At 45.9% G+C, this 24,807-nt stretch overlaps 1 protein-coding gene across 8 annotated transcripts in view; it reads left to right on the top strand.

Moving 5' to 3' along the window:
• Positions 1-242: 242 nt before the first annotated feature.
• LOC147223443 (actin-binding protein WASF3) overlaps positions 243-24,807 on the top strand; it is a 24,656-nt gene continuing 91 nt past the window's right edge. Inside the window, exons 1-12 of one of the 8 annotated variants that reach the window (XM_086165715.1) lie at positions 298-524; positions 8,131-8,246; positions 10,297-10,435; positions 11,688-11,822; positions 16,943-17,096; positions 17,324-17,441; positions 18,166-18,234; positions 18,644-18,688; positions 19,801-19,934; positions 21,057-21,359; positions 22,361-22,779; positions 22,861-24,807. The exon at positions 22,861-24,807 is cut by the window's right edge and continues 91 nt beyond it. In XM_086165715.1, the coding sequence (XP_086021841.1) occupies positions 10,303-10,435; positions 11,688-11,822; positions 16,943-17,096; positions 17,324-17,441; positions 18,166-18,234; positions 18,644-18,688; positions 19,801-19,934; positions 21,057-21,359; positions 22,361-22,779; positions 22,861-23,018 (1,668 nt within the window). In that variant the 5' untranslated portion in view covers positions 298-524; positions 8,131-8,246; positions 10,297-10,302 and the 3' untranslated portion in view covers positions 23,019-24,807. Of the gene's footprint in view, positions 525-674; positions 767-4,047; positions 4,615-8,130; positions 8,247-8,455; positions 10,436-11,687; positions 11,823-16,942; positions 17,097-17,323; positions 17,442-18,165; positions 18,235-18,643; positions 18,689-19,800; positions 19,935-21,056; positions 21,360-22,360; positions 22,780-22,860 lie in introns of those variants that run through there. The other 7 variants (XM_086165713.1, XM_086165719.1, XM_086165717.1 and 4 more) reach the window with 7 other exon arrangements.

The following is a 24,807-nucleotide window of genomic DNA, read 5'->3' as shown; positions in this document are numbered from 1 at the left end:
GAGAACGCTCATTATTTAATTAAACTGTGCCTGCACAATGTCACTTAAAAATCTTGATTCAGGATGAACATGTTAATAAACTAAGTAATAAACCAACCAACCGGTTTTCTCTCCAACCTGTTCGATGGGTTTTATTTTGAAATTTCACCGGAAGTAGTTAGCGTATTTAACAAATGCAGCTTGACTCCCCCTGCAGGTCGACGGACGCTGCCTTGGAAACGACATAAATCCACTCCACGCAGCTGGCTGGCGAGAAGGGACCCAGATTTCCGCACTTCAAAGGGCCGCTCTCTCCACCTCCTCCTCCTCCTCCTCCACCCTCCCCCTCTCTCTCCCTCCCTCCATCCCTCCATCCATCCATCCATCCATCCATCCATCCATCCTCCTCTGCGGATCATGGAGGGGCTGGAATGAGCAGCTGAACCGACTGGATCCGGTCGAGAAGAAGGAGAAGAAGAAGGAGAAGAAGAAGAGGAGGTGAAGAAAAGGAGGAGAAGAAGAGGAGAAAAAAAGAGAGGAAGAAGGTGACGTGATGGGAAGGCGGTGGGTGTGTTTGGGGGGGTCAATCTGATCGTCGGCGTGCGGAGGGCGCGTTTTTGTTGTCGCGTCGTGCGCGTACACGCACACGCAAACACACACACACACACACACACACACACATAGACGTGCGGTACCGCGCGTTTGACAATTAGAAGCTCCTCCATCTTTCCTCATCTTCATCCTCGGCGTGTCACCGGTCGGACGCGCACGTCGTCGGATTTGACAGGTAACGAACACGCCGGGGCTGCACCTAGTGTGTGTGTGTGTGTGTGTGTGTGTGTGTGTGTGTGTGTGTGTGTGTGCGATGAGGGCTGGGCGACACCGGAATACCGAGAGTGCCATTGATGCGCACCTGCCCGGGGGTGGGAGGGGTGGTGTGCGTGTTTGTGCGCGTCTTTTTGCGCGCGCGTGTGTGTGTAAGTGTGTGTGTGTGTAAGTGTGTGTATGGGGGGTTCGGGGCTGATGAGACGTTGAGACGTTCAAGGTCCTTGAACGCACCACCGCGCACCTTTTGGACGTGGGAAATGCTGCTTGTGCGTGTGTGTGTGTGTGTGTGTGTGTGTGTGTGTGTGTGTGTGTGCGCTAATTGCTCAGTAACTGAAATCATTTCTTGTGTGTCCTAATTTAATTTTAATAAATCGGGGTTCTTTTCCTGCCGATTTTCCGACCACATTAGCATTCGTTTTTTTTTAATTTTGAGTCCCTTTTCTGGCCGATTTGTGTATTTTTTTAAATTAAATGTAATTTTTTTTTTTTTAGTATATATAAATAAATATATATATAAATTAGATTCCATCTTTCCTCCATCTCCACTTGACCTTTAAGGTCACTTTTTTTATTAATCCGCAGGTGCATGGAGCAGCCCCACAAAAACCTCTTTAACCAAAAATAGTTTTAAAAATCCCACATTCGTTCACCTTCAGCTTCCAAACGTGTTTCTTCTTCCGTTGCCATGGTTGCAAGTTTCTTCTCAGACGATAACAAACATGGCGGCGGCGACCGAGTTCGTGACCACGCGCTTTGTAAGAACGAGCTGTCGAATTAAAAAATCGCCTCACCGAAACATTCTTGCACTTTCCGTCCGTCTTGCGCAGAAATCTAGAAAACATCGGTCATGGATTTGTTGATGATTGTCAAAGAAATATTTTTCAACATAAAGACATTTTCCTTGCAGCTTACTGGTTTGCTGGTCGAAAATGTGTTTTCTTGCAATTTCAACAAAAATCATCCTGCGTTGATCGAGACATGTTTTCCCTCCTGCAAAATCGGCAACGATCTGTCACAGATGGGACGCTGTATAATAACACACTGTTAATAAAGTGTAATAGCCTGTGTAATTACAGTGTTATAACCATGTAATAACATGGGTTATAACACTGACAATTAATAACATGAATAACATGTAATAACATGTGTAATAACAGTAACTGTTAATATCGTATAATAACATATGTAATAACAGTAACTGTTCATAATGTGTAATAACATGTAATACATGTGTAATAACGGTAAATGTTGATATTGTATAATAACCCTAACTGATAATAGCATGTTATAACATGTGTAATAACACTCACTGTTAATAACATATAATAACATGTAATAACATGTGTAATAGTACATCACGAGCCCAAGGCGACTTGCGAATCTCGTACATGAAGAAGTATATCTCCGAGTCTCTTTTTAGAGTCCCGATTAGATAATTGGTTTTGTGTGTTAGTGTGCGTGTGCACGTGAGTTCACTTTTATTCACGAGAGACGGTGCTCAGACAAGCTTGCGCTGATTTCTTACATAAGCCAGTTATCGAGGAAGGCGAGGAAGACGGCGGAGCAGGAAACATGCATTCACACACACACACACACACACACACACACACACACACACACACACACACACACACACACACACACACACACGGTGTTTTGACTCCAGGGAGCGGCGCCATGTTTTCTCGTCGTTTTATTTAAAGCCTGTCCTTAAAAGGAAGCTGTCGGCTCTTTCGGTTCCCAGAACGTAACGTTCCGTCCCTTTCAATGAGAGGAAACACTCGCCGCCGCCAAAATGGCGGCACGAGTCGGAAATCCGGATAAACAAACCCCATTTTTCCGTCCGCCGCCATCTTGAAATCCGGTCCCTCTTGAAACAAGCCACGCCTCCTCCCCGTGGAGCGCGCTCAGTAGCCATCCGCTCCACGTCGTGCGTTCGAGGAGAAACAAGGCCTTCGAAGTACCCTGTACTGTAAATACTGTAGTATCCTGTACCAGGAAGTACCACAAGTACTTCTTCCACGGTGTGTAGTACTTCGATGCGTTAGTAACTCAGTAGCACCCCCTAGTGGCCAACCATGGAACTGCAGGTGTTAATAAATTAGACAATGCCAAAAAAATTATCAAGACGCCACACCTGACAGTGTGTGTGTGTGTGTCTGTGTGTGTGTGTGTGTGTGTGTCCAGGCTTGGGAAACTGGGCCGATGTGACACAACCCGTCGCCCTGCTTCCATCCCCACCCACCCGTGCTCCACCAGCCCCTCACCAGTAGACCCAGTTTACTGTGTGTGTGTGTGTGTGTGTGTGTGTGTGAGAGGAGACAGAGCGGGAGGTCACATGGTCGTGCCGGATGACTTGTTGCAATCGCGCTGAGGCCGACACATTTAATTGTGAGAGATGGGGTCAGGAGGGGGCACGGGAGGGTTCTCACAACACACACACACACACACACACACACACACACACACACACACAAGCCTGAATGCAGCTCCCGTGCGTCGCATTTATCGCCCATGCTATGTGAGCCGATCCAAAAATCCCCCCCCCTTCGTTCCATTCTCCATGTTTCCCCACAGAGACAAACGTTTGGGCCGGAATGTCAAACAAACAGTTAAAAAGAATGAATAAATGATAAAATGATGAAAACTATATTTTTAGAAGGTGAAATTTGGCTGAAACATCCCGGAAATCCGCAAGGGAACGGAAAAACGACACGGATCTGAGATAATACGTTTATACCTGTCAGTCCGGGAGAAGGGAAAAGCGAACCCGTGTTTTACAAGAAAACGTAGACGAGGAAAACGGACAAATCCAATCGCTTGCGCCGATTTTTTTTTAATTCGGAACCCTAAATCTTCATTTCTGTAATGTTCGTTTCATCTGTCAGGTTGTGAACAAACCGTCGCACTTTGCACGCCGTATTTTAGGGACTATAAGGCACATGACAAAATATACGGCATATAAAGCGAAATGTACCCGAGATAGAATTGGTTGGAGGTCAGTAAGCACAACAAGAATTGATACATAAGGCGCACGGATGATTTTTGAGTAAATGTAAGGATTTTAAATGCGCCTTATAGTGCGAAAAACACTGTTTTTATTCGGCTTTAAGAGGAAGGCGGAGGTGGGAGGGTATAATTGTGATCATTTCGGTACAAAGGATTCAAACCCGGGAGCGTCAGCTCATTCAGATATCAAAGAATAGGGGGGTAGAAGTAGGCTTTAGGATGGCAGTGTGTGTGTGTGTGTGTGTGTTTTAGCTCCAAACAAGCATGTTTTGTTTCAAAATGGCTGTTTTATAGAGCCAAGCGGCGAGGGCGCTCTCGCCGCCGGCGCCCCGGAGGGAAGGGGGGATGGTTATTTTGTTTCGGGGCATCCGGCCCTGCGGGTCCTGTTGGTTCTGCTGCCTTTTGTTGGCCCGGGTTTGGCCCGGGACCAGCCGGGGAGCTTCTCAGATCCGGCCTCTGCAGGCGATGGCTGTGGGATCACTTTGCCCCCTATTTCGACTGTCAGGCTCGAGCTAACCGCCTTTTACGTATCTCAAATTCCAAACCGCTATGGACGGTTTATTGCGGCTAACTCGAGATGACGACGCCTTTCTCTCGGGTTAATCTCCGAACCGCCGGTTGTGATTCCGTTTATGCCGGAAAGTGACCCAGTGGCCCCGTTCAGTCGCGCGCCCTTCACGCCTCGATGCCACGCATGAGCTGCGCGGCCGAGCGCTAATTAGCTCCGGCGTCGCGGCCCCGCAGGCGCACGGCTCTCCTCATCTTCACCGCCGGAACCGAGATTCATCCCAACAACCGGTAATTCACTGAACCGCTGTGTTAGCAAATCAGAGACTGCGCAGATTTGCTACCAGCTAGCTCACTCGCTAGCTCACTAGCTAGCGCTACGGGCATTTTTTTTTCTCTTCGTTTACTTCAACCCGGCTCCCCTGCGCATCCCTGTGACGAAGAACGCCGGTTCGCTTCATCACGCGGTGCAGTGTGTGTATCGGCTGATTACGTCGCCATGGCAACCGGGACTTATCGTTCCTATTAGCTACCGCAGAGAGCTAATTCTATGTGATTATGAAGGTTCCCTTGTACATGTTTGGGGGCAGGGGCTCGCTAACCTTTCTCTGAACAGTCTGGGACATGCTTAGTTGTGTCTGCAGCCCCAGGAAAGATGCATGCAAGTGTGTGTGTGTGTGTGTGTGTGTGTGTGTGTGTGTGTGTGTGTTTGTGTGTGCACGCGGGTTAAAGCAAGGGTCGAGCAGACGGCGCGGTAATAGCATTAGCTGCTACTTTGCCACTCACCAGTAGGAACGCTGCTGCGTTGGGTTTAGGGGAGTAATTAATACCCATCCTTTATCCTCCCCTCTTACACACACACACACAGACACGTGAACACACACCCATACACACACCCATACACACACATGCTACGATAGGTCCTCCCTGTTTGTCTGTAATGCACAAGCTTAGTAGATAGGGAGATGAATTGCAGAACAGTTTAAGAGTGTGTGTGTGTGTGTGTGTGTGTGTGTGTGTGTGTGTGTGTGTTTGTGTGTGTGTGTGTGTCAGTCCAACACTCAGCACCTTCGCACAAACAGGCCTCAGTCAGCTTTGGATCAGTCTTATCTGATTACAAAAGTAATTATGTTCTCACAGCCTGAGGAAGGCAATGAGGAGGGAGAAGAAGAGGCTTGCACATTTGCACGTTTGCACATTTGCACGTTTGCACGTTTGCACGTTTGCACGTTTGCACGTTTGTCCTCTGACCGCTTCAAAATCGACCGGCTGATGAAAGCTGGACTTTTCTTCCTCCTCTCCTCCATTTTTGCCCTCTAACTCTGAAAAAAAAACACTTGGAAATAATTCAACGCGGTCGTCGTCGATCCTCCTCTTCCTCACCGTCGAGCTCCACTTGTGAGCGGATTCCTGAGTGCGTTGCCATGACAACCCACCCCTGGCTCCATGACACACTTTCTATCCCTCTCTCTCTCTCGCCTCCTCGGCGTCCTGGTAGTCCCCCTTCCTCTCTCGCTCGCGCAGTCTATTCTGTCCACTGGCAAAAAAAAAAAAAAAAAAGAAACTGGGGAAAACACGGCTAATATTAGCGGCTAACAGCTGGGGATGATGGGAGTTGTAGTCCTGAGGGGAACGCGGGGCTTTCATTTTTGATGAAAAAAAGGTCTAGTGACATTGTTGAAACGATCTTTTCTTTTGTTATTTCTATAAAAATCACTGACATATTACAAGCCCTTTATTATTTTAATATTGCTGATTATGGCTTATATCTTAAGAAAAAATCAAAAATCCTATCTCAAAATATCAGAATATCATGAAAAAGTAATTTTTGTTTTTTTATTCATCAATCAACGATATTTTTAGGCTGTAATTTCATCAATTATTTTTTTAATATTCATTTTTAATATTAATTTGTCATGTATTTTTTTTAGAGGAACATCTCATTACATAGAAAGATTTTTATAATTTACCTGTTTACCTCCTTTACACTAAAACAAAGGAAAAATTTGGACTTAGTGTTACTTCTAGGTAATGATTTTACTGGTCCGGCCCCAAACAAATTGACATTAGTATAAAATTATATCATCCTTAATTCACTTGGATAGTTTGATCATTGATCGATGATGTCATGTGTGTTCGGTAACCCAAGTATAAAAACACTTTTTTTACATCTATGCAAACACATACATAACATTTTGAATTTGAATGAGTAATAAAAATTACAGTAATTTAACATTAAGTAGTAGTTACATTTATTTACATTAGATTCAGTTACATTTATACTGTTTCCGTTACATGTAGCAAGCATTATGCGTTGCATTAGCAAGCAAATACTACAGACGCAGTATTTGCGTTGAGAATGCTAATAGAAAAGTACAGAGAAGGCCAGAGGGAGTTGCATTGCGTTTTTGTAGACCTAGAAAAAGCATATGACAGGATGCCAAGAGAGGAGCTCTGGTATTGTATGAGGAAGTCTGGAGTGGCAGAGAAGTATGTTAGACTGGTGCAGGACATGTATGCTAGCTGTGAGACACTGGTACGGTGTGCTGTAGGGGTAACCGAGAAGTTCAAGGTGGAGGTGGGACTCCATCAGGGATCAGCTCTGAGCCCCTTCTTGTTCGCAATGGTGATGGACAGGCTGACAGATGAGGTTAGACAGGAATCCCCATGGACCATGATGTTTGCAGATGACATTGTGATCTGTAGTGAGAGCAGAAAACAGGTAGAGGAAAATCTAGAGAGGTGGAGGTATGCTCTGGAAAGGAGAGGAATGAAAGTTAGTCGCAGCAAGACAGAATATATGTGTGTGAATGAGAGGAACTCGGGTGGAGCGGTGAGGCTACAGGGAGTGGAGATCAAGAAGCTGGAGGATTTCAGGTACTTAGGGTCAACAGTCCAGAGCAACGGAGAGTGTGGAAAAGAGGTGAAGAGACGGGTCCAAGCAGGTTGGAATGGGTGGAGAAAAGTGTCAGGGGTACTATGTGATAGAAGACTTTCAGCCAGAATAAAAGGAAAGGTGTACAAGACAGTGGTGAGACCAGCGATGATGTTTGGACTAGAAACTGTTCCAATGACCAAAAGACAGCAGGCAGAACGAGAGGTTGCAGAGATGAAGATGTTGAGGTTCTCTTTGGGAGTGACCAGGATGGATAGGATCAGGAATGAGTCTATCAGAGGAACGGCACATGTTCGATGTTTTGGAGAGAAGGTCAGAGAAGCCAGACTGAGATGGTTCGGTCATGTACAGAGAAGAGATAGAGAATATATTGGTAGACGGATGCTGGAATTGGAGCTGCCAGGCAAGAGGTCTGGAGGAAGACCAAAGAGAAGATTTATGGACGTAGTGAGAGAGGATATGAAGGTAGCTGGTGTGAGAGAGGAAGATACGGAGAATAGGGTTAGATGGAGAAAGTTGACTCGCTGTGGCGACCCCTGACGGGAAAAGCCGAAAGAAGAAGAAGAAGAAGAAGTAGCAAGCATTATGCGGATGTGACCCTCGGTGAAAATGAGTTTGACACCCGTGATGGAGGCGTGCAGCCATTTAAGGAGAATTATTCAAGGAGAACCTGGAGGAACTCGAGGGAGAAATCAAACCGACGACCTCCTTGCGGAAGGCGGGATAGAAAACAGGAACAGATGCTAACGCTAACGCTAACGCTACACCTGTCGCACCCAGAAGAACAGGGACTCCAACCCAGCCATGTGTTTTTGCGTGTTTTACGCGGCTTATTTTCAGTCTGAGCACGGCAGAGGCCGACACGCGTGCGCTAAACTTACCCGGCCTCGTTTTTTTTTTTTTTCCCGCAGCCGCGTCTCAGGATCCCACAAAGGATCTCGCTCCGGGATTCACCGTCAAAGGCGGGAAAACGCCATTATCTGCACCGCCGCGCTTCCTTCCTGTGTCAAGAGTGCAGAGGAACCGAGTCGGTATTGCCCTTTCAACCCCCCCACGGCTGACCTGAGTGCACTTAAGGACCAGTGTGTGTGTGTGTGTGTGTGTGTGTGTGTGTGTGTGTGTGTGTGTGTGTGTGGGTGGATCCACATCATATCATGCATGTTAGAGCTACACCATAGGAATGAGAGTAAATGGCCTGGGACCTGCAGCGCACATTGGCATCCAACACAAACACACATACACACACACACACACACACACACACACACACACACGTACGCATGCATGCATGCATACCTGCACAATGCGTAGGAACACCTCGTTCGCCGCAGGGGGGGATTCAGGGCGAAGGATCCTGTCCTGGTGAGAGGCGGCGCTGGCGGATGCCTGTGTGTGTGTGTGTGTGTGTGTGTGTGTGTGTGTGTGTGTGTGTGTGTGTGCATTATTAAACACCCTGGTTGTTAGATTATTTACAGAATGGAGGACAAGCCGGTGCCGTCCGAGGTAGTTTATGGAATTGAATGTCAGAAGCTGTTAGAGGTAGTGGGGGGGGGGCAAAGTAGTCCCTTTTAATTCCAGCTGACGGCCTGGATGGAAATATTATGGGATGCATGCAGACACGCGGTGATTTAAAAATAAAATGGCGGCGTCTTCCTTACCTTTAGAGTATTTGTACTCTCAGTGGAGTACAATAACAATGTCCAGAGTATTTTGTGGTATTCATTTTTCTTTTATATTTTAGCACTGCGTCGTCTGCTCTGGTGTGTTTGTGTGTGTGTGTGTGTGTGTGTGTGTGTGCGCGCGCGCAAATATGTGTGTGTGTCTGTAAGCGCGTGCACGCCTCTCCATCAGACTTCTATCAAGACCGAGGAAGAAACCATTAGAATTCAGGGCAGAAAGAGCGTTTCTTTACACGGACGTTGACCACACACACACACACACACACACACACACGTGCACTTTGGCCGAATGTTGCAATTCTGTGTTTTTCCTCCTGGGTCTTCCTAGAAATCCTGATTGCATCAGGGATTATATTAGCAGTGTTGGAAGAGTGTGAGGAAAGCAAACACGCGCGCACACACACACACACACACACACACACACACACACACACACACACGCAGAGGCGTGCAGATGAGCATGTGACACACAGGTGCACCTCTTGCACAAAATCTGGTCCCGAAAATAACACACCTGAACCACATAGGGAGGAGCAGCAGTTTCCTGCTGTGTGTGTGTGTGTGTGTGTGTGTGTGTGTGTGTGTGTGTGTGTGTGTGTGTGTGTGTTCACCCCCCCATGTCTCACCTCCTGCTGGTTGCATCAGGGGAAAGCCATTGGATTTCGGCTCACATAAAAAAGAACTGACAAAAACAGGCGGCCATTTTGGCTCTGGTTTCAAAATTGGTGTCATCCAATCAGGTTCAAGATGTCAGCCATGTGACCTTACTTTCTCTACACTGTACTCATCTTGAAGTCGCAGACAACGTGTGACTTCCTGCTAACTCATTTTACCGCTAAAATGTAAACATATAGAACCAGGGGGAGTTAATAAGTGTCAAGTACCTTTATTTTAGCGGGGTGTGACTTCCTGTCACCGGGCAGACTCTAACAGGAAGTCCCCGGGTTGACGGAGAGTCAAGTGCTTTTATTTTGGCGGCGCGTGACTTCCTGTTACCACGACCGACACCACAACCATGTTAGCGCTTTCACACATCCCACCTGCTTTTCTCAATTTTTCTCCCTCTTTTCCTGTCGCCCTCCGTCCTCTCGTAGCGCCCCCCCCTTCTCCCCTGTGTTTTTTTTTTTTTTTTTTTTTTTTGGCTACAGTTTCAACTCATTAACACCATTTAAAAATTCTTTCTGCCTCATTTGGCTCTTGGCTCGTCCCCGAACACGCTGACATTAATCGTTGCGATGGCCGACTGCACAGCAGACCCCTCCCCCCAGTTCCCCCTCTCGCCTTGGGCCTTCTCTGCAGGGCCGGTGTTAAATGCACGTTAGCGCAGTAGCGGCTAGCTTTGCTAAGGGATCTGATTTGACGGAGCGTCACCATGGAGACTTTCTGTTTTTCCCGTAGACCAGAATGCCGTTGGTGAAGAGGAACATCGAGCCCCGGCACCTGTGCCGCGGGGCGCTGCCCGACGGCGTGACCAGCGAGCTGGAGTGCGTCACCAACAGCACCCTGGCCGCCATCATCAAGCAGCTGGGCGGCCTCAGTGAGTACTCGGTGGTGCATTCAAGGAACGCTAAGCTAACACGTCGAGAATGCTAACGTGTCATGGAAGCATTTCAGAATGAATGAATAAACAATTTAAAATGGTGATGTTTGCTATTATAGTTGCTGGCAAATTGAGCGCGAAGCTCTGCAGACACTGAATTCGTGAGAATATAAAATTATTGATGAATGAATTCATAAAATCACTGCTATTTGCCAATAAATTTTCCAACAAATTGAGCTTGAAGCCACTGAATTAGAAAAAAAAATGAAAGGATGAATGAATGAATGAATGAATGGATGGATGAATTAATAAAATGAAACATTCCTATTTCCAAATGTGGTTGATGGCAAATTGAGTTGGAGGCTCTTCAGACACTGAATTCACAAGAAAACAAAATTAATACGATAAAATATATCATTGCTAATTGCCAATACATTTTCTGACAAACTGAGCTCAAAGCTCCTCATGCACTGAATTCAAAATAAAACAAAATGAATGAATGGATGAATTAATAATTAATCGAATAATATGATAAAACATTCCTATTTCCCAATGTGCTTGCTGGCAAACTGAGCTCAAATCTCTTCAAGAAAACAAAATAAATAAATGAATCGATGAATGAATAAATAAATGAATTCATTCATTTATTGCAGTGCTATTCGCTAATGTGGATTCTGACAAATTGAGCTTTAAGCCTTTCAGACGTAAACAAACAATGAATGAATGAATGAATGAACTAATACATTCATTCAGAAAGCGTTGCTATTTGCTAATATTGTTTCTGACAAGCTCTCCAGACACTGAATTCAGAGGAAAACTAAAAAATGAATGAGTGAATGAATGAATTCAGTGCTGTTAGCCGATGCGGTTTGCCGACAAATTGGGCTGTCAATCAAAAAAAAGCCTTTTCTGTGCGCTAGCGCCGTGCTAACTAACATTAGCATCTCTGCAGCGCCCCCTGCTGGCCAGACCACATGACGACCGGGTCGTTCTTTTCTCCCGTCGCCGGTTCAAATCCGGCGCTCGTTTAATCTCGTCTTCGTGATTCTCCGGTCGTTTCGATCTCCTTCGCCCGTTGTCATGGCAACATGATCCAAACGCTGCCATCGACGAGCTACGAGAGGCTTTGCGTTCGAAGGCGGTGGGAATTTCGACCGCCCCGTTCTCAGTGTGTATATGTGTGTGTGTGTGTGTGTGTGTGACATTAAACTGATGCATCTGTGCACGTGTACGTGCGCACCCCCCGCAGGCCGCCACGCCGAGGACATCTTCGGGGAGCTTTTCAACGAGGCCAATAGCTTCTACCTGAGGATGAGCAGCCTGCAGGAGAGGGTGGACCAGCTGGCCGTCAAAGTCACCCAGCTGGACTCCACCGTGGAGGAGGGTACGCGCATGTGTGTGTGTGTGTGTGTGTGTGTGTGTGTGTGTGTGTGTGTGTGTGTGTCAGATATTCAAGCTCTTTCAGGTGTTTTCCACACAGCTCTGGATTGTTGCCAGTCTGCTGGGAGCGTGTGTTTCTGCGCACGTGTGAACATGTGAGAAGCTTTAGTGTGTGTGTGTGTGTGTGTGTGTGGGTGGGTGGGTGTGTGCGTGCGTGTGTATGTGTGTGCATGTGCATCTGTGTATGGGAGCAAACAAGCCCCAGTACCTATTGTGTGTGTGTGTGTGTATGTGTGTGTGTGTGTGTGTGTGGTTGTGTGTGTGTGTGTGTATGTATGTGTGTGTGTGTGTGTGGTTGTGTGTGTGTGCATCTGTGTACGGGAGCAAACAAGCCCCCGACCCTTTGTATGTGAGTACATTTTTTTAAAGCATGTGATTCAATGTGTGTGTGTGTGTGTGTGTGTGTGTGTGTGTGTGTGTGTGTGTGTGTTTGCGCGCACGTGCACATGCTCATCTCAATGCTCCCCACCGCATTTTAATAGGCTTCGCTGATCATTTATTGATAAGATAACTCTGCTGCGGTTATCTTACTGTGTGTGTTTAAAGACCTGTGTATGTGTGTGTGTGTGTGTGTGTCAGGTATCAGGTATTAATCAGATATTTGTCAAGTATTGATATGATATAAATCAAGTATTGATCCTCTGTCGATTGGACATAAAGCGGGTATTGATAGGGTATACAGTACATCAGGTACTGATTGGGTATTGATCGGATATGTATTGATGGGGTATAAATCAGGTATTGATGGAATACATATATCAGGTATTGATCAAATATATGTTGGGTATTGATGGAGTATATATCGGGTATTGATCGTCAGACTGTCAATGATGGACTAGTTTGTGGGTTAGTTTGGTCTTCAGGGTGGAATCTCTGTCCGTCATCCCTCCATCTCTCCTTCCTTCTCATCCCTCCATCTTTCCTCATCCCTCCATCTCTCCTTCCTTCTCATCCCTCCCTCTTTCTTCCTCTTCCTCGCTCCCTCGCTCGCTCCCTCCGTCCTCCTCAGACTGCCAAGTCATTCTGCAGCAGTCTTTTTCAGCTCAGACGGAGCAGCGGGGATGAAAAGGAAAAGCTCAGCAGTCCTTCATCCCTCCCTCTTCATCCCTCCTTCCTCCTCCTCCTCCTCCGTCATCCCTCGCTTCTGTTTCTCCGTCTCTCTTTTGATGGATGGATGGATGGGGGGGGCGGAAAGAGGAGGATTTCGACCTTTGGATATATTTATTTCTGCGGTTTGTTTTCCTTTTATTTATTTCTTTTTTTTTTTTTTTTTTGACTGGAAGTTGAACATGGCTTGTCTCCATGGCGATGCCTGGAGAAACACTCAGTCGCATTTTTCCCACACTCTCTGACAATTTCAGACAAAAGAAAATCCCCCGAAACCACTCGCCCAAGTCAGATTAAATTAAATTTTATTGAATTTACTTATATTTCATATTTCAAATATGTTTATTAGTTGTGATTTTTTTTTGTTTTTCATTCTCCGGCCGTATTGAGCAAAACTATCTTAATTTAATATCAATTTCAGGAAACCTGTGAAGGAATAAAGAATCTCTGGTGAAAATTTCTAGTTAAAATTATTAAATAAAAAGGTGCATCCCAGTTTTTAACATTTAAAAAAAAGCATTATACATCTGTAATTATGCAATAATTACACACAATATAAATCCATGAGATGAGATGACATGAGAACAACTTTATTAATGTTGAAGGAAATTGTTGATGCAATGCACGATTGATTTAGTTTAAAAAGCTTCTATTTCATCTTATTGAAAAGAGTTGGAGAAATATTTGATTTCTGATTGATCATGGCAGAAAAAAAGAACATATATATATATATATATAAATTTTTTCACTGCCGTATATACATATATATATATATATATATATATAAATTTTTTCACTGCCGTATATACATATATATATATATATATATAATAAATACATAAAATGATAAAATAAACCAAACAAGAAACAGGTCTGCACACTAATTAGCTGCTTATTAGCAGTAATTACACATTTATATGCTTGCAAATTGCAGCAAGAGGAGCAAGACCTGTGTGTGTGTGTGTGTGTGTGTGTGTGTGTGTGTGTGTGTGTGTGTGTGTGTGTGTGTGCGCGCGCGAGGGCTCTCTTTGAAGATGCGTGTGGATAAAAGTTGCATTAGCTGCTAGTTTTTTGGATTATTCATTCGGCTGCAGGGACAGAAGCTCAGGAAGGCATGATCAAACACCGGGAAGACAGGGGTGCAGCACACACACTCACACACACTCACACACATACATACACCATACACACTCACACACACACACAGACACACACACGGATTAAACTAGCAACCGCTGGAGGTTTTTGAGGAGTGAGCGTTTGCAGGAGTGAAACCTAACAGAGCGCCGTGTTTTAATCTGATGCTGCTACACACCCACACACACACACACACACACACATACACTCACACACACACACACAAATACACACAGTGTCAGACAGGGTTAATCCGTGTTGATGCTCTGATGTTTTAGCGAATATATGTGTTAACTTCGCAGGAACAATCCATCCCCTGCTCACACCACAGGAAGGGAGCATGCACACACACGCACACAAACACACACACACACACACACACACACACACACACACACACACACATGCTCACACCATTGATTTTGAAAGTTGCCTATTAGGTCAATGTATGACAAGGAGATGAATTGTGTGTGTGTGTGTGTGTGTGTGTGTGTGTGTGTGTGTGTGTGTGTGTGTGTGTGTGTGTGTGTGTGTGTGTGTGTGTGCCTACATGCAGCCATCTGGTGGATCATCAACAGCCGCAGCATTAAATCTCCACTCTGGTTAAAGGACTGTCACATATCTAGAAGTATTTTGTTTCACGATGCCATTCTCTCTCTCTCTCTCTCTCACACACACACACACACACACACACACACAGAGAGAAACACACAAATGCACTGTTGCATCATGCCGCCAATCTCACACACACATACTATTTGGCATTTTAACGTTTGGCAGTGTCGGTTTACAACACTTTGCATCTCTGCATGCATACTAAACCTAAACACACACACACACACTCATGCAACAAGCTTTAACTATAATCTGTGTCCTGTTATCACAGTGTGTGTGCGTGCATGCATGCATGTGTGTGTGTGTGTGTATGTGTGTGTGTACATACATCATGTTCAATAATCTGTTTACTCTGCAGTCAATAAATTTACATAATACAGGATTTTAAGGAAAATAAGACAGACTTAGAATCGTGACAGACAATGTTATCTTGTTTTTTATTCTTCTTAAATGTATTAATATCCATTCAACCTCAAACTTGTCTTTTAATAATAAATTATGTAATAGCGATTTATAAAACACAACTCACTTCTTTTACCCTGCTGTGTTAAGTAACAACACTTGCCATGTTAGCACTTTACTAACCTCCTCTGACCCCCCTGTGGGACTAGAAATGGTTCAGCCCCCCCCTATCATTGTAATGGTATCTCCCGCCGTTCCGTAAACAAGCGCCTTGGAATATTGTGAAAACAAATGGTTTTGAAATCATTTATGACATAGAAATACTTTACTAAGTGTTGTCTGGAAACAGCTCACAGACCAAGATGCTCACTTAGCTTAGCATAACAAACGGCGGTGTGTGGTATTTGTAGCTGACCTCAGTCCTGAGATAAAACACTCCTGTGTTATATTTTACCATGTTTGCCTCTTAAAAGCTTTTTTAAGGCATGCAAAAACCGTTTCTGACCTTCCGCTAGTTAGCTTAGCATAACGAATGGCAGTCCAAAGTCACAACACTCCAAAACTATTTTCCTGCGCATTTTGTTCATCAGAAAATAAGTATGAATCTTTCAGAAACAGGCCATGGAAAAAGAGTTAGCTTAGCATATTGAAGGTAATTCTATGGTATCTGTAGCTGACCTCAGTCCCGAGATAAAACACTCCCTTACGTGTTATATTTAACCATTTTTGCCTCGAAAATGCTTTTTTATGTCACTCAAAAACACTTTCTCACCTCTCACTTTGTAGCTTAGCATAGTGAATCTAAGTCTCTGGGATCCAAAGCTGACCCTCAGTCCCAAGTTAAAACACTCCCATATGTGTTACATTTGACCATTTTTGCCTCTAAATGCGTTTTATGTGCCTGGAAAAAAAAAAAAAAAAACAGTTTCCCCCCTTTAACTGGTTAGCTTAGCATTTAGAATGGAATTCCTAAGTCAAAACACTCCAAAACTATTTTCCTGTGCATTTTTACATCAGAAAATATTTATCTGACAAATAGTATGAATATTTCAGAAACAGGCCACAGAGAAAGAGTTAGCTTAGCATAATGACGGTAAGTTTATGATTTTTGTAGCTGACCTTTCTCCCGAGATAAAACACTCCTGTATGTGTTATATTTTACCATTTTTGCCTCTAAAATGCTTTTTATGTGTTGTGCAAAAACACATTCTCACCTCTCGCTAGTTAGCTTAGCATTACTAATGGCAGTCAAAAATCAAAACACTCCAAAACTATTTTCTTGTGTATTTGTACATCGGAAAATATTTATCTGACATAAAATATGAATATTCCAGAAACAGGCCATGGAAATAACATTAGCTTAGCATAATGAATGTCAGTCTATGATATCCCTAGCCAACCTCTATCCAAATTGAAAACACTCCATGATGATCTTCCTATGCATTTCAAAATTTATAAGCCATAAAATATGAATTATCCAGAAAGAGCTCATGGACCAAAACTCCAATTTCCTGCTAGTTAGCTTAGCATAAGGAATGGCAGTATTTGGCAGTATAAGACTCCAGTAGTACAAGGTCCATCTGTCTGTTTTACATGAAGCATGTCTTGTGAACGCTTTATGATGAAGCTTCTAAAAATTAGCTTAGCATAATGAATAGTGGTCTGTGGCATCTGTAGCTGATCATGGTCCAAAGACAAAGAGTGTGTGTGTGTGTGTGTGGACACCACCGAGGCCGCGATGAAGCTGCACACATTAGCTCGGGACGCTAGGAGCATTCGCTAACACCCCTTCTGTCCCTCCAGTCTCCCTGCAGGACATCAACATGAGGAAGGCCTTCAAGAGCAGCACCATCCAGGACCAGCAGGTGGTGTCGAGGACCTCTGTGCCCAACCCGGTGGTGGAGATGTACCACCGCTGCGACAAACCCCCGCCCCTCAACATCCTCAGCCCATACAGGTGCGCTCAGCAGGAGGAAATGCATTATTTTTGTGGCGGCTAACAGGAAGTTAGCCACCTGGATTCGTAAGCTACGCACAGACAGGAAGTAAGGTCATCATCGATGTAACCAGCTAGCAAGTATTTAGCCCTTAGCATGGATTCGGCGTTTGGTGCGGTACTCCGGTGTCTCTTGCTGAAGGCACCTTCCTCCTCCTCTTCTTCTGACCTCCTCTTCTTCTGACCAGGGACGACAAGAAGGACGCCCTGAAGTTCTACACCGACCCCTCCTACTTCTTCAACCTGTGGAAGGAGAAGATGCTGCAGGCCACCGAGGACAAGCGCAAGGAGAAGAGGCGGCAGAAGGTGCGGCGGAGGCATTGGCGTGTGCGTGCGTGTGTGTATGAGCATGTGTGTGTGTGTGTGTGTGTGTGTGTGTGTGTGCGTTAGCATGGTGCGTCCGAGTGCTCATGAACGTTGTTGTTGCTTTGATGTAAATCATCTTCTGCTTTTAATTTGCTAATTAGCAGTTGTTTATTTCCAGCAGCTTCTTTCCATTAGCTGGTCGACGCGACCGCACGTTTCGCCCATCATGGCTGGTTACTGGTTACCGGTTACTAGTTACAGCAGCAGCCGGGCGGGTTGGTCACCGCGGTAGGCAGGGCGACGGAGGCCGGGGGCAAAAAACTACAATTTTTAAGGGGAAAACAACCCACGTGGGTAGGATTTAAGCTAACCCCCCGCCATGTTTGTAGTCTTTTCTCTAAAAGCAGTCCTGCAATGCAGCTGTGGGCAAACGCTGACTTCCAGTGGCGTTTCCTTCTTACTACACAAACTCGGGTCCACCTGGAGAGGTAGATAAATAAAAACGGAGGGATTTCCTCTTTTTCTGCGGTAGTAGGACCCCCACCCCTTGAACACCTGCTGCTGCTGTACACTTCCTCGCGCTTCGTCCATCTCTGCTCACATTAACCTCCGTTCCCCTTCGAACCTGGAGAGAACCTTCTCGACTCCTTAAGGAGGCTCAGGGACCCCCTTTCCCCCCTCTCGTCCTAATGCACCAGCTTGTCTTTCTCCCATGTTTCCATAGGGCTGTCCGGCCCACCCTGACAGGCCCCACTCCAGACAGGCCCCACCCAGGAGCCCCCTGTCCATCTCCGTAAGACAACCCTTGACCCCTGACCTCTCCTGCCCCCCCACCTCCACACCCCTGCTACACCTCACCATCACACATTCATGTCTACCATATCGCAGATGGGCCACACACACACACATACATGCACACACACATACGCACACATACATGCACATACACACACACACACGCGCGCGCGCGTGCTTACACACCCCTGATTTGTGTGTGTCACGATGCATTCGCTTGCCACCTCACCCTCGCTCCGATCTTCCACGTTTGGTTTGGCTGCAGTGTCTTTGCAAGTAGCTAGCCTGTGTGTGTGTGTGCGTGTGTGTGTGTGTGTGTGTGCAGTTAGCTCTGTTAACCCTGCGGTGACAGAGCCCTCCTCCCTTACGTGAAATGAACTGCTACTGACTGAACGTTCCTCCTCCAGGAGCAGCAGAGGCAGGTGGAGGACCCCGGCCGGGAGGTGAAGAAGGTCAGTATGGGCATATGCGCGTGCACGTGCACGCCAGCACTCATTTGACCTCCAAGTAATGTATGTTAGCATCACTAGCTTGATGCACTCAATCAAATATAGTGGAGTATATTATGGCAAATATATATATATATACTGCTAAGAGATCACCAACATAACGCATAATAGATGTGAATGAATGAAATATTCTTATTAAATACTTTGTTCTTACATAGCTGAATGTGACGACAACAAAATCACACAAAAATAATCAATGGAAAGGAAATGTATGGACCCACGGAGGTCTGGATTTGGAGTCACACTCAAAATTAAATTGTAAAAAGACACGACAGGCTGATCCAACGTTGATTTAACGTCCTTAAAACAAGTCAAAATGAATTATTGTGCTGTTTAAGTGCTCTCTTTATTATTATGCGCTGTACATTTGCCATAATTAATCAAAAAATCAATATTCCTCCTACTTATTTCCAATAGAACACTCCAAATACAGCTTTTAAACTAAATCACAAATGAGATACGATCGCGTTGTTAGCCGCGAGCTAACCCAGAGGGAATCATGGAAAAACATGTGCATGTTGTGGAGTTGTTGTCGGTGAGATGCGGTGACGGAGAGCGTCGTCCGCGGGAAGGCAGGAGACGATTACGGGGATTCGGTGCAACGGACGGCGGGAACGTTGACGGACGAGGCGTCAGAAGAATCTTTCAAAGCTGGTTTGATGGTTTTAAAAAGACGAGCGGCCTCTCTCCGTTGCCAAGTTTAGCCATTAAGTGTAGCAAAGTTAGCAAAGTGTGTTGTCAGTAAGCTAAGTTAGACAGAGCACTAAATAAAAACAAAAAAAAAACTCTTTAATACTACTTGTACAAATACAAACACTTAATTCTTCATTATTTTCTTACACATTTTCTGTTATTAATAATCTTCTTATTTAAAAACAGGGGATGGAACGGGTTCATATCGTTTCAATTCACTCTAACGTGGGAATTTCATTCGACATATTGAGTTACTCGTCGCACGCTGGACGAATTCACCTCAAAAGTCAAGATGTTGTTGGATTACAAATAATCTTCGACGTACAATAAATCCCCCCCCGCCTCTCCCGGCGTCACCGCAGGTCCGCAAAGCCCGAAACCGCCGCCAGGAGTGGAACGTCCTGGCCTACGATAAGGAGTTCAGGCCGGACGCCAGGCTCACACCCTCGCCGTACCACGGCATGTCCTCCGAGGGCTCGCTGTCCCCCGACAGCAGGTATGGGTGTGTGTGTGTGTGTGTGTGTGTGTGTGTGTTCTGTCTCGAAATGCTAGCGTAACACACACCGAAGACCAAACTTGTCAAGCGAACGAGGTCTACGAGTGTCAGAGGTGGTGTTTGCTGCCCCCTGGTGGACATGTGATGTGCACGTCATTTTCTGCAATCAGCACATCTGTTAAATATAGTGGAAGAAATATATTATATTATATTGTATAATAAAAATTATACAGTTGTAATTAATTAATTTATAACAATCATTATAACAATATAACAAAAATATAACTAATAATAATAATGTACATGAATAAATAATAATCATAATAGGACACTTTTCCTACCTCATTGGATGATTAGTCTAATATTATTTTATTTTTATTTTTTATACTGCAAGCCAACTTATCAGGATGCATTTCCTACCGCATTGGTTTAGTAGTATTATAATTTTGCTAAGTAACCGGTTATATGTGTGCCATTAGTTTGATATGTGCATTGTGTGTGTATACTGGTAGACACATTAATTTCCTTATTATTATTATTATTATTATTATTTTTATTGTTATTGTTATTATTACTTTTATTACTAATATTACTAATTATTATTAAATAAAATAAAAATATTATCATTATATCAAATAAAAAACATATTATTCAACATATTCTATAAAAAATGTAGATTTTTTTTTCATTATATGGGTAAATTTCCAATTAATATATAACATTTAGCACGTCATAGCATGAATTGCTCTTGTCTGTCGTTATCATGTTATTCCGTCAAATAACAGAAATAAAACTTTTGCACCAAAAAAATAACCTTTTATATTTATGTATCAGTTTCACAGGTTGTATCATGAATTTCTGTTATCTGTCAATATCATGTAATTATTTAGTAATTAGTCATATGTGATATGATTTCACATATTATTTCTTCTCTTAATATTTGTATGGTTGTTTTTTGATCGTGTTTGTTATAAATACACTACAAATGAAAACTAGCATTTTAGCTCGCTGGTGTATCATTACACTTGTTTTAGTGTTGGTTAATGACCACTGTGATAATGTGTGTGTGTGTGTGTGTCAGCGGCCATATTGTTTTAATGTGTGTGTGTGTCGCACGCACAGGTCAATGGCGTCAGACTCGTACCCCGCCAGCCCCAACCACCCCTCCGCCCAGGCATCCGCCGTGGCTCATCCCGCCGACCACCACGCCAGGGACCACCTCGGCGCCGCCGCCCAGACGCAGTCTCTGGACCGCGGCCTCCGGCCCGCCAACCAACCCCCCGGCGCCGGGCCGGCCGCCGGGGCCGGGCGCCACGCCGCCTCCCTGGGCCGAACCCCGTCGGGCCACGGGGCGCAGCCGGGAGGAGATCCCACGGTGAACGGGCCGCGGCAGCAGTCGGTGAAGGATTACCGGGCCGGACACGGGTAGGCCGACGCTCGGGCTCGGCTTGTTGTTATTGTTTTGTTTATTGTTGTTTCTGGGTTTTTTTTTTTCTCAACCTGAAAACCTCCAGATCCTCGGAGGTGACGTGTGTTTCACCAGCAAGTGCAAAACAACCACAAACCGGACACGCCCAGTGGTCGCAGACACACAAAACCAACAAGCTGGAACCGATAAACCCAATAATAATAAACTACTCCACACCACAAATGTGACAAATCGCAAAACAAACGCGCCCGACGACCCAAAACCAACAAATCCAAATGACAAACAAATAAAAAACCCACTTAAGTCAAACTCCAACCAACAATACACACAAAAACCCAACAAACTCAAACCCACAAACCAAGACAACACAAACCAACCAACAAACGCAAACCTGACAGACCCACAAAACCAGCAAAGCCAACAAACCCAACATACACAATATTCTAAAACTCACAAATCAAACCAACAAACTCCAACACATAAACCTGACAAACGCGCAAAACCAGCGATGCAAACAAACCTTCCACCCCAAAACTCTCAAACCCAACAACCTCAAACCAAGAGACCCAACAAACCCACCGACTTAAACCGACAAACCCACTCAGACACACAACCTGAACAAACCCAATGCATTCAAACGCACAAAACCGACAACCCGCACCAAGAAAATCAACATATCCAATAAACCCAACAAAAAAGCTGCAAACCCAATCTTGATACACTCAATCACGCAAATCATACAAATAGAAAAAAAAAAACACATTAGACCCAAAAACACGACGTACAAAAGTCAAACTCACAAACCCAACAAGGCCGATAAACTTCAACCCAACTCAGCTGGTAACCCACTGGCTGAGGTCGCGACCCTAAAACCGCCGGTCATCCACTGCGCGCCCCCTCTCGGCCAATCAGAGAAGCCCCTCGGCGTCCGACGGGACGATGAGACCTCCCCTGCCGTCTGCGATGACCTCACTTCCTGTTTCCTTGCTCTCCTCAGCGGCCAGCCCTCCACCATCCCGGAGTACTACATCCCGCCGGCCCCGCCCCCTCCCCCGCCGACCATCCCCTCGGCCCAGACCGCCTTCGACTCCACCACGGCGCCGCCGCCCGCCGCCGCCTCCGCGGTCCCCCCGACGTCCTCCGCCCTCTCCCGCCCCTACTCCCCTTCCCCTCCCCCGCCTCCGGCCAACTACGTGCCCTCGCCCTCGCACCCGCCGTCGGGCGCGCCCCCGGCGGCCCCGCCCCCTCCTCCGCCGGGAGGCCCGGCGGGTCACCCGGCGCACCCTTCGCCCCTGCACGCCGCCGCCGCGGGCCAGTCGGCGATGGACGCCGCGCCGTCGGCGAGGAAGAGCACCATGATGGGCATGATCCCGATGAGCGACGCCCGCTCCGACCTGCTGGCCGCCATTCGTAGAGGTGCGTGCGTGCGTGTGTGTGTGTGTGTGTGTGTTATCATGCTAACGTGCTAAACCGTTATCACCCCCTCCCCCCGTGCAGGGATCCAGCTGAGGAAGGTGCAGGAGCAGCGGGAGCAGGAAGCCAAGCGGGAGCCGGTGGGCAACGACGTGGCCACCATCTTGTCGCGACGCATCGCCGTGGAGTACAGCGAGTCCGACGACGACTCCGAGCTCGACGAGAACGAGTGGTCCGACTGAGGCTCCGGGCGACCGGGCGGGCGGGCGGGCGGGCGGGGGGTGGAAGAAACGGGGTTCCGTTCGGTTTGATATATTCGTCGGGAACATTTCAGAGAGAAGAACAACCATTCAGTCATGCAGTTGTGTAATACACGTGTTATTACACGTGTATAATGCCCTACGCATGTGTTATTACATAGGCATGACGCCCGATGCATGTGTTATTACACATGCATGATTTGATATATTCATCATGAGCATTTCAGAGAGAACAACCATTCAGTCATGCAGTTGTCTTGCACGCGTTATTACACATGTATACCGGCTTATGTAGGTGTTATAACACATGTATGAAGCCTTATGCACGTGTTATAACACATGTAAGACATCTCACACAAGTGTTACAACACATGCACAGAGCCTTTTATGCATGTTATTACACATGTATAAAGTCTTTTGCTGTGTTATTACACATGTTCAACTCCTTATGCATGTGTTATTACACATTCGTGAGGCTTCACCGCCTGTGCGAACATCACACGTGCCCCCGATAACGGTCGTTCTTGAAAACCCCCGAGCGTCCAAGGGGTGAAGCTTGTTCGCACACACACATACACACACTTTCGTACCATGTCAACGATCCGCGACCCCTCCCTTTCCTTTTGAGTGATAATTGCTAGCAATATTGCAGGAAAGTGGAGGTGACCCCCTTTTCCCCAGGTGAGTTCATGGAGTGGAGTGTTTACAGAGAAAGTGTTATAGCGCAATTCTAAACGAGTCATCACCGTGCAATCTTAACCTACCAGGACGAGTCGGGGGAAATCAGGGAAAACATCTCCACGCCACGGCGGGCAGCCCCCTCCTCGCCGCTCGGCTAGCGCCGATGCTAGATTCCCTATTTCTGACTTTGCAGCAGGCGAGTGGGAGCTAGCGGTGTTAGCTAACAAAAATGATAACAGTCCGCCGCTAATCCCGATGACACCGCGGCGATGCTAACGCAGATGATCGCCGCTTTCGTGTGTTCATGTCAATGGGCGTGCATTAAGCTAGCCACCGCTATGCTTACTTTAGCTGCGCGTTCATCGTGTAATAACACCTTCATAACAACGCTCATGTTTTTTCTAAAACAGACCCCGACACCACCGGCCCCATTGGTGCCAGATATCACAAAAACAAGCGTCCCCTGCCCTTTCATTATCCCCGATTTTTGCTTTTCTTATTTATTTTTCATACGCCTAAAAAGGCGGGTGGGGGGGTGCTGGGGGTCAAAGGTCGCCCTGGAGCTTTGAGGAAAAAAAAAAAGAAAAAACAAACACAAAACGTGCAGCCGTGATATACAGTGTGTGCTCTATCTTCTCGGTATAGGCTTGGCTAATCCCCTCGCTAGCAGCTGACTGGACTGTAGTGTTTTTATTTTATATATATGAAACTTTTTTTTTTTGTTTTTACTTTCTTTTTCAAATGTGCTGCAGTGAGTTGTTCACTTTTGGTTTTGCTTTTTAGGACCCCCTCCCCCAACACACACACACACACACACACACACACACACACACACACACACACACACACCCTTGGGAGGCAGCGGCGGCGGCAGGGGGGGGGTCTTTTTACCAGCTTGTACCGATGCTTTTATTCTGTGTTTTGAAACGTGAGGCGTGAGTCGTGTCGTGCAGACCTTTTGGCAAAGGCGGGCCCCCCCATTCCCTCCCCCCCCATACAGCGAGTACTACTACTACTACTACTACTCCTACTACTACTACTACTACTACTACTACTACTACTACTACCCAGACCGTGACTTCTAAACTGT

Source organism: Fistularia commersonii, chromosome 19 (assembly GCF_037954325.1).
Source record: "Fistularia commersonii isolate RoL2024-O1a breed Wild chromosome 19, RoL_Fcom_v1.0, whole genome shotgun sequence".
In the NCBI taxonomy this organism is placed as follows: Eukaryota; Metazoa; Chordata; class Actinopteri; order Syngnathiformes; family Fistulariidae; genus Fistularia; species Fistularia commersonii.
Note: the sequence above shows the minus strand (reverse complement) of the source record. Positions and strands in the feature narration are given on the sequence as shown.